The sequence below is a fragment of the Lolium rigidum genome, chromosome 2 (genome assembly GCF_022539505.1).
Source record: "Lolium rigidum isolate FL_2022 chromosome 2, APGP_CSIRO_Lrig_0.1, whole genome shotgun sequence".
Lineage (NCBI taxonomy): Eukaryota > Viridiplantae > Streptophyta > Magnoliopsida > Poales > Poaceae > Lolium > Lolium rigidum.
In genome coordinates, this window is record NC_061509.1 from 99,636,081 (window position 1) to 99,646,652 (window position 10,572).

The following is a 10,572-nucleotide window of genomic DNA, read 5'->3' on the forward strand; positions in this document are numbered from 1 at the left end:
ATGTGACAAAAATAACAAGGCAGGGACTTTTGTAACTTCAAACAATTATTAAAAATCAACCCTAAGTGATTTTGAGTTGATTCCAACTCTCATAAATCACATTTCACCTACTCTACATGTTTATGTAAAAACATCACATAGTTTTTTGTATGATCATGGACTAGAGCAAAATAATGGCTATGTGGCTATTTCTAGTTCATTTAAATCCTCCAAAATTATTTCTCAAATCGTGTGAGAGGTTCCCTCTCATTTAAATCATGGTCCTAAGCAATTCAAAGTGATGTGTTTACTTAGTCGATATCATCTCATATTGGATTACTTAGAAACATTAAATTAATGCAAGAGTAAGGATTAAATGGTATGAGGTTAATACCTCATTTAAATCATTTTCCCCAAATGATAGATATGAATTGTTGACCTTGATCAACATGAATTCATACCTTATTATTATTTGAGGAAATTAAATTGTAAAAAAGATTCAATGAGAGGAAATTATTTCTCTCTTACAAATTTTCTTAACACACAAGCCAAACCCTTTTGTGATTAGTGTTGTGATGATTGAATAGCTTGTGTGAACCATGTGTGTTATTAGTATAGCCCTAAGACTTGCTTGGTGATTGTATACTTCGTGTTCGATTTTAGACGCTAGTACCGAGGAGTACCAGGAGGAGGAGGTCTACTTCCAGGAAGAAGAAGACCACTTTGATCAGTACACCAACCAAGGCAAGCTAATAATCTTGCAAGCTACCTTAGTGCAAAGCTCTCCATGAGCAAGGCACCATTGCCCTATTAACTTGTGTTCCACTTTACAAATCCCAGTTTTATCTCTCGAAGCTTTACTTTGCTTTACAAGATTTCATTTATAGTTGACTTCAGTCTAGTTGTGAAGTAGTACAAGAGTATAAAAGTTAGCCTAGAAAAGCTACAAGCTAGTTAGCACCCCTCATGCTTAGTTGCTAGTTCTAAATTAAAAATGACACTACGCCACATAATATTTTTAAGGACAAACAACTTTTGTCACCTAATATACCAAATTTGTCATGTATTACTCTCGGATGACAAATTCTGTCCGTCATTAGGTTCGTCATGGAAGCTCCATCATAGATTACTTTCTAGTAACAGATTACATTTGTTTGTCATTGTCAAACTACAATGGATGACGATTATTTATCCGTCATCTATGATGTTCATAGATGACAAACATATTTGTCAGGTTAGATAGGAAAATATGTCATTGTCTAACTTATTATATGACAAATATACCGTCATTGTCAAATAGTCGGTGAGATTTAGGACTGGTCAAATATGCTGACGTGTCCCCTGACATGTGGGTCCTATAATGATTACGTGGCATGCACAACAAGAGGGCACCCCTTGTCAAGCAACCGTTTTATGCGTTGGTACAGAGATCCTACACAGACTGGAAATTCTATTATTTCAGAAAATACTATTTTCAGGAGAGGTTGGTTGGTCTCTCTAGAAGTTGGTAGATATTTTTCTCAACAAAATAGTATAGTCTATACGCAACACATACAAATTGTAGAATATGAATGCATTGTGTGACAAAGAATTAAATATTTATTATTGGAACCAACATCTCATACATGAAAATCATCTGAAGAGTAAACAGTTTACAATCTTGCATCAAAATATCATATTCTACCTAGTCCTGCATATATGGAGTAGACAATTTACAATCTTGCTTCAAAAGAAGATATTCTACTCCTGCAAATATGGCAAGTCTTGTGGATGTATGGGATCTGATGCGAATACGGCGAGTCTTGCTGATGTATGGGACCTGCAAACACATAAATTTCATTTTCAGTATCAAAGTGACAAAAACAGTGACCGGTATCACGAATTCTATTAGTTCAGCACACAAGTCTTTGCTATCATGCGCATTTGAAATAGCACATCAGACTCACAAATCATAGTTGTTACCACTGTAGATGTAAATAGAAAAATAAATTTGGGTACAAAATAACCACGACAAGGGCTGAACGAATCCATCAAACCGAAATCAAAATCTCATCCGACTAAAAACACATGAAAATTCTTATTTAGCTAACTGATATATAGAATGATCAATCACAATATCACAAAGTTGAACAATTAATCTGATTGGCATAAGTTGAGATTCACACAATGCGGTGGATTCACTAAATTGATGTTTGGGGGGGGGGGGGGCATTTACACATTCTAGATGCTTTTAAGGTTCAACTACAGGTGTACTTGATAAAACAACATAAGAAAACATAAAAGAGGCTTACAGAAACTACTAACATGGACTCCAGTCGTTTGAAACTCTTATTGGTTGCCTCAGAGACATATCATGTGAAGCAAAAAAAATAGAATCAAAATCTTATCAGAAGTATGATGTAGCAATATCTTTCAATAAGCTGTAGTTGTACAAGTAAAACGGGGGAGGAATTAATACATGCTGGTAATGAGAAGGAAATAACTATTAACTTAGTTAGAGTCAATTATGTTAAGTGGTATAAAATTCCGCATGTTGAATAAACAAAGCTACAAGCTGCTAAGTAGAATATTTCGGTGAGCCAGTTAAAGCAAGTACATGAATAGCCTGTGATTTAGTGCTCTGAAACTATATCCAAAATCAAATATAAAATAGGAATAAGATCAGATTCTGCTTGAATAATGAAAGCATGCCTTCAGCAAGATATCATAAATTTCTTTGGTTGATACAGTGTTGGCACTGGCCTTGAGAAGTCCTCAATTCGCTGTCTTTTTATGTCAGATTTCCTGCCAGGAAAAAAGTAATATCAGGTACGATATTGGAAACCATAAAAAACTTGGTTGTAATGACCCAAGGCATGAAGATCTAGCACTGAAATGAGAAACAAAAAGGATACTAATATGTTTGGGAGATAACAGCAAGAACTCACAGATCTTCTCTAGTTCCCTTGGTCTATTGCAAGGACTGGAACACCCATTTGCATTTCTGTCTTCCGAAATTTCAAATCAAGACAAGCAATTCTAGCAGGAGTCACTTTAGTATGCATTCATTGAGCTGCACCACCTGAATTTACCAGGATCTCTCAAAAGATTGATACTCTACAGAACATGCAAATCAATCTTTACAACCAAAAGTTTAATTTAAAGCATGGCATGAGAATGAGTAGTGGACATCATACAAATCACCAACAGGGGAGGAATTAACACCTGCCGATATTCATGATGTTCTGGTTCTTGCTGCTAATGTGCACACGCTTGTCTTCTTGCTGATGTCATCTTGTGCCGACGCCCTTGCAATAGGAGCCCGAATCTCTGGCCCGTATTTCCTCGGCCGAGCCCCCTGTTCTCCAACTCGGGGCCGCACCCCTGTGTTCCAACTCGCCGCCGCAGCCCTTCAAGAAACCTCCACGTCATGGAGTAGCCGAAATTCATCTTGGTTGCTAGAGGATTTCACGAAATTAGGGGATCTCATGGTAGGCCAACGCAAAGACGTGCTTGAATCATACCTTTGAGACGTCCCCGCTCGACTAGAGGGAGGTGCCAATGTGAGCTGCGTCACCGGCCACCACTGGTAACCGGCGATGGAGCCACTGCTCGCCAACAGCCGAGGATCGCCCCGCGAGAAGTGGAGGGAGGCGGATAGGTTTACGGCAAGTGGAGGGAGGCAGCTAGGTTTAGGGGAGGGGAGGAGTGGGATTTCCTCGGAGCGGTCATTGCTGGTGGGTTAGATTAGAGGGAGTCAGGGGTTACTGGGCTGGGCTCATCTTTTTAGTTTGCAAAGTGCTAGGACTTAATACATGCTGGTAATGAGAAGGAAATAAATATTAACTTAGTTAGAGTCAATTATGTTAAGTGGTATAAAATTCCGTATGTTGAACAAACAAAGCTAGAAGCTGCTAAGTAGAATATTTCAGTGGGCTAGTTAAAGCAAATACATGAATAGCCTGTGATTTCAATGGAGGATTTGATTTTCCAGCCTCCTGCTTCCCATGTTGACACGTGTCTTTTTTACTGTCGGGTAGCAAACAAATAAAATAAAATAAAAATGTTGACCTCGCCGGAGACCTCGCCGAAGACCCCTAGCAAAAAATTATGATATTGTAGCAAAACCGACCTCTCAGATATGGAGGTGTAAATTTAACCCCATCAGTAATCCAATTTCTATCCATAAAGAAAATACCGCTTAATAATCTACAAGCTGAAAATAGACTTAAATTAGTGAGTAATGTATAATATAAATAATTACCATTTAATATTCTACAAGCTGAAAAGGGCTTATAAAAGGGCTTATATTACTGAACAATCTACAATATAAAAAATTAACATTAATAATCTAAAAGCTGAAAAAGGCTTATATTTGTGAAATGATGTCCACCAATGTTTTTCATGAACTTACGAGTTCCATATTGCTTTACCCAAATTTAGTTAATATCTTGAATAGCTATTTCCTACTGCACAATAATGTATACTCCATATCCATGTTCGCAAATCAATATAGTGCAAATCTATATTATAACTAACCACAGTCCCAGACCACTATGAACACACATCAAAGAGGAACTCACCTGTGTGGTACCCAAAGACGTGCGCCGTCCTCCCCTGGCCACCCTCTGTATAAGTGATCGGCGCGGCAAAACCCTAGGATCTAAGATCAGATCACGTTGGCGGTTACGAGCCGCAAAAGGCTAACCTGTTGGCGTAGATCGATTTCTCCTGGTTCACTTCTATCAAGGCGTGTAACGATGTTACTTACCTAAATGGAAAATAACGAAGTGATTCTGTAATCAATCAGACATAGGAATTTAACATTTATTATATCACTGCCGATACTGCCGTAAATAAATAGATAAAAGTTAGCACGTAAGAAAATATCAACGCAAACGGATGGTAGCATAACGGTAGTAGTTCCCGATCTATTCCACTTCAAACAACCCTAGTTCGAAACTCTGATGGGCCTCTTTTTTGCCTATTTGTTAAACTAGTTTATGCATTTCTACATTAACATTGACAACCGGGTCTCACCACTAATCAATGATGGACTAATGTACCACGAACTCAATTTCGTCACCAGGATTATCCGTGACGGTTAACCATGACGCAAATTGATGTCGTCATGCATGTATGATCATACGTGACAAAAAAGTCAATCTGTCACCTACTTACCTTAATACATGACAGACCAGACATTTGTCATGAGGATATTTGTCACTGAATATGATATCTGGCGTAGTGTGACTACTCTAGCTGGGAACTTGTGAAACTTTTGAATTCTGAAAACCTTGGAATGATGAGTCATTCTATTGAGAGATTTTGAAGGTGAATGTGGCTTGAATAAAATGGTGTCTTTGATGAAAACTGATGATTGGGTTCGGATGCGATACCATTCCAATTCTTTAGTACCCCCACAATACCTGATTATGGGTAAGGCTTTAGCTGGAAATTTATGTGTCTTAGTATGGGTTCCCTCTTAACAAGCGTCATAGAGGTTATGCCGAGGCTGCCTCCGTTGAAAGTGAAATGACGTGAAGTGAAGTGAATGTACGACCCAAGCCCTGTGCAGTTCCCGGGATAACAGTTGGCTATCACCGGGAGGCCAAGCTCATCGGGAGAGGTACCTATACTAGGGTGTGTAAGTGAAAGGTTAATGGTTGATGATCCGCGTACTGAGTTACGATTATTCAGGGTTATCCTTGACGGATGTAATCAAATGTTGTGGCACAAGTGTGCAATCTTTGCAGAGTGTAAACCTATTCGGATAGCCGCGTCCGCGGTCATAGATAGTTGGAAAGGCCATACTGTTCCGTCATCAGAACTTTTACAAAAGGGTGACTTATGGTTTGAATTTGAAATGAGACTTTGATTTGAATCACAACAGAGTTGTGGGAATGACACTAATGTTCCCACTTGAGTTAGTTAGCATATGAGGAGTCTTTTACTAAAGTGTTTATGAATTAAAACTGGCTTTATGCAAATAAACCTAGAACTTAGCTCCCTCTCACTAGAACTGTTAGTGCTTACACTAGTATTAGTTTGCGAGTACTTGAAAGTACTCACGGCTGTGTCCCTGGCTATTCAAATGGCCAGACTATGAAGCTGAACAGCAGTATGAAGATGACGGCCAACAGGACGTCTACGACAACTAGGAGCTTCTCCTGACGTCAAGCGTTGCCTGTGGAATAGATAGTCCACTACTACTTCGCTTCTGCTACGTATTTGTGTAATGATCATTAGATCAAGTGTTGTAATCAGACTGAATCATGTGATCCTTTTTATGTAATGACTACTATGGTGTTGTAATAAATGATGACTCTATGATATTCAACTGTTATGTCTCGCAAAAAAATCTTCCTGGGATTGCGATGTATGGCATAATAGGCATCTGGACTTAAAAATCCAGGTGTTGACATAGCTAGACTCAATGTTCTCTCTCGGCTATTAGGTAAGTTACTTAGTTTTTATTTTTGTTTTTGTTTAATAGGCCATTGTCCTACTGTTTACACGTGAAAGCTCTTATATTTGCTTGAAAGGATTTGCTCATTAAGGAATAAAATTATAATTTTCTGATCATGTCTCGTACAAGGTTCATGGTTGTTTCATATTTCAAATTTATAATTATTTTACATTCCAAAGAGATTGATAAAGGTTTCGCAAATTTATTCATATTGAAACACTAAATAATTCCTTTGTTATTTAATTTTACAAATCATGGATTCAATACATATGTAGATTTTTAACAAGTTTAAGTAGGAGCTCATAGATGTTTCAGGTGGCCCTCAACAAGTCTTGGGAGTTTGGAGGTTCTCGTAAATGGGTAGTTACTCATCTTTTAAGACTACTCATCAATTAATGTTCTGTAGAATCTCAATGCAAATATATGTACATGATGTGTTTGCTACTAAAATTAGTTTTACGTGCTATGATACGGTATCTATCTATGATACTACTCTCACCTCTCTCCTCATTAATTGATGTGCCACATAAGATATTTGCCTACATGGCATGCATGATACTACCTATGATACTCCCATTGTGGTTAGAGCAAGTACAATAGAGTCCAGTCAGCTGACTATAAGACATTAAATAATATATTTTAGATGAGTTGGATGAGAGAGAAGGGGAGAGAGAAGGGAGGTGGGATATTATGCTATAGCCAGCTGTTGCACGTGCTCCTAGACACTTTGTGAGAGTGAAATGTGGACCATAAGTTAGTAAATTACTTCATTCATATAGCCAACTATTGTACATGTTAGCTATATGGTGACTACAAATAACATGGCATCTTGTTATAGCCAGTAGTTGGCTATACTATTGAAATTGCTCTTAGTCTAACTAAGGTAGTAAGATGGAGCTACATGCACTGCCAAGTAGACATTTTGGTGACATGACATGATACTAAATGAAGAACTAAAGGAAGAAAGAGATAGTTGTGGTAACTAGCTATGTTATCATAACATCACACTATTCAAGATAGAATGAGTCTTCAAGTTAATTAATATACTCATGCATGAACTACTGTATATCTAAGTTACCATGCACTATGAAGATAGTAACATAGACCAGTGTCATACGTATGACACTACTCAATGTTACTTCCCACTATGAAATGTTTCAGAGTAGTTCGACATCTGTTAATGTAGGTAATTATAGGATTTTACTTACCCATTTATTCCCAAAATTAGGATTGCCTCGCACTGAGTACTAGGCATGGAACATTGTTCCTAGGATTCAATATTTATTATATTTTATACTACGTACTCCCTCCAATCCAAGTGTCGTCCAATATCTTTGTGTTTCGTGATTTGTTGCTATCGTGACTTAATTACGTATACACATCATGGCTTACATCCTTATCGGCTGATCAGCTCCCACGTCCCATCAAGAAATCAAATGTGTACAAGATACATATAATCTCATCTTTCATATTGTTATTATCAGATTAAGATCACACTAAAAAGTAGGAGTTCACAAAGGCCAACCCCTACCGGGTCACGAGACATGAAAGGACATAATTCGAATTAACTGGCCGAATATGATCTTTACCTGTGAAACCAACCACACACTACCACTTGTTTATATAGAATATATTTGTATATATGCAAGAATTGCAATTTGCTTGTGACATGTGAGCGACATGTAAGGATAGATAAGTTTTTGGCATCTAGGCAGAGATGAGTTGCCTTTTGTCAACAAGAGAAGAAAGCCCGTGGAACTTGTCCTATTTTGTCACACCAGCGGCTTAACTTTGACGATTCTGCATGCATCTCATGCAACCAAAAGAACACTATAAATAGGCAGCTCGTGGCAGCCACAAGTAAGCAAGCTGAGCTAGCTAGCTATCCTACAGTAAAGAACACACGTACGTATCTATACAGATTGTGAGCTTAGCATAGCTGCCATGGGTTCCAGCTGCAGGGCATGGCATTGCTTGCTCGCTCTCTTCCTCCTCTCCTCCGCCGCGTATGGGCAGCTCTCGCCGTCCTTCTACGCCAGGAGCTGCCCGACGCTGCAGCTCATCGTGCGTGCCACAATGCTCAAGGCACTCCTCACAGAGCGCCGCATGGGCGCCTCCCTCCTAAGGCTCCACTTCCATGACTGCTTCGTTCAAGTATAATTAGCTAAGCCCTTAAACGAAACATAAACATGTACTTATATCGATCGACTCATTTATTTACCATCATATATCTATGTGTACATAGGGCTGCGACGGATCGATTCTTCTGGATGACGTTGGCAGCTTCGTCGGCGAGAAGACAGCCTTTCCAAACGTCAATTCCGTGCGTGGCTACGAGGTGATCGACGAGATCAAGAAGAACGTGGAGCTGGTCTGCCCTGGCGTTGTCTCCTGCGCCGACATCGCCGCCCTAGCAGCAAGGGACGGCACGTTTCTGGTACGTATTTACAATGGACAGTGCACGTGTGCATGCATACTGCCAGTGCCAAAAGTACACATATATATGCTGCACGCAGTGTAGATCGATGTGCAGGTATAATTCTGACAACACACATCGATCGTTGCAGCTCGGCGGGCCCAGCTGGGCGGTGCCGCTCGGCCGGCGCGACTCGACGACGGCAAGCCTGAAGGAAGCGAACGCCGACCTCCCCCCTCCGTCCTTGAACCTGGACCAGCTCATCAAGGCGTTCGGGAAGAAGCAGCTGAGCCCGCGCGACCTGACGACGCTCTCCGGCGCGCACACCATCGGCTTCTCGCAATGCGTGAACTTCCGCGACCACATCTACAACGGCACTAACATCGACCCGGCCTTCGCCACGCTACGCAAGCGGAACTGCCCCGCCGTGGCACCCACCGGCGACAGCAACCTGGCACCGTTCGACGTGCAGACGCAGCTCGTCTTCGACAACGCCTACTACCGCAACCTAGTGGCCAAGCGCGGCCTGCTGCACTCGGACCAGGAGCTCTTCAATGGCGCCTCGCAGGACGCCCTGGTGCAGCTGTACGTTGCCAATCCGTCCCTTTTCGCCTCCGACTTCGTGGCGGCCATGATAAAGATGGGGAACATCGGCCCGCTCACCGGTACCGCCGGCCAGATCAGGCGCAACTGCAGGGTCGTCAACAGCTGATCGATTATCGATCATTAAAGGATCTGTATAGTATATAAGCGTGTAACGGTATGATCATATAAGATGCGATGTGCGCATTTGATTGGCTACAATGGTAACAAGCCAGCTTGCATGCATGCAAGAATAAGAGCCGTTTGTCTCACATAATACCTTGGCTGGGCCGCTGGGGTTCAGAAGTATCCCCTAGATACCTTTTCTTCATGTAAGTTGCCAACATATGCAGTACGACTGGAAACCAATCATGGTTTTTTATATGAACTCTGGAATGTGTATTTTCAACAATACTGATGCTTTGTTTGAATGCACTGAATTGGGCCAAGAATTGAATTGGGTTGGAAATTCCAAATCCAAGATGGAAAGGATATGGCCAAGAATTGAATTGGGTTTGGGTGCGCTTGGAATTTATTGTTAGAATCAAATGTGGTATCCCATTCCAATTTTTTGGATGTATAAGCCATGGAATTGAATAATTTGTTTAGTTTAGACAATATAAAATTCATACAACATGAGTAGCTCAATAAACATTAAACATGCGTCAAATTGCTCTTAAAGTACAGGTGTGCGAAACTTGGAGCGAGAGGATCTACATACTGATTTTGACCAAAATTGGCGTTCTATCTTAACTTCTTAAGAAAACATAGTGGACTTCAGAAAAAATGTTTGCGGACACATGAAATAACCACAGCTATGGTTGGGGAAACCTGAGAGCCAGAACGAGATTCTAGTTCTGCACCAGCGGCAGCAAATCAGAACGAATGTTTTGTGTTGAGATCGATCATAACTATTATTGAACAAATCAATATGCGTGGTTGGAATGTAAGGGTTTTGAATAATCAAGATCGCTGCCACACGGTTCATGAGACGATTGGTTCCTCTTCATGCCATATTGTGTGCCTTCAAGAAACTATGCTTGAATCCGCGTCCAACCGCAAGGACCACTTCTTCGCTGAGCTTGTTGGCTAAAAACCTGCCCAGGCGTATGATGGCTTGTTCTTTGAGACTTCAAACAAATTGGTC

The 10,572-nt window shown here is 40.5% G+C and overlaps 1 protein-coding gene and 1 long non-coding RNA gene across 3 annotated transcripts; one reads left to right on the forward strand and one right to left on the reverse strand.

Annotated features, from left to right (window-relative positions):
• Positions 1-1,551: 1,551 nt before the first annotated feature.
• Positions 1,552-3,635, reverse strand: LOC124686984. 2 transcript variants are annotated; one of them, XR_006998046.1, is made up of 4 exons: positions 3,483-3,635; positions 2,907-3,416; positions 2,271-2,763; positions 1,552-1,798 (listed from the first exon to the last, which is right to left on the reverse strand). It is a non-coding gene; the product is annotated as an uncharacterized LOC124686984 (long non-coding RNA). The 2 variants fall into 2 exon arrangements; XR_006998045.1 differs by lacking the exon at positions 1,552-1,798 and having other exon boundaries at positions 2,224-2,763; positions 2,907-3,075; positions 3,184-3,416.
• Positions 3,636-8,264: 4,629 nt separating this feature from the next.
• Positions 8,265-9,813, forward strand: LOC124692127 (peroxidase 70-like). Its single transcript, XM_047225426.1, has 3 exons — positions 8,265-8,581; positions 8,673-8,864; positions 8,995-9,813. Exons 1-3 carry the CDS (start codon positions 8,372-8,374, stop codon positions 9,553-9,555), a joined length of 963 nt encoding a protein of 320 aa, XP_047081382.1. The 5' UTR covers positions 8,265-8,371; the 3' UTR covers positions 9,556-9,813.
• Positions 9,814-10,572: the final 759 nt, after the last annotated feature.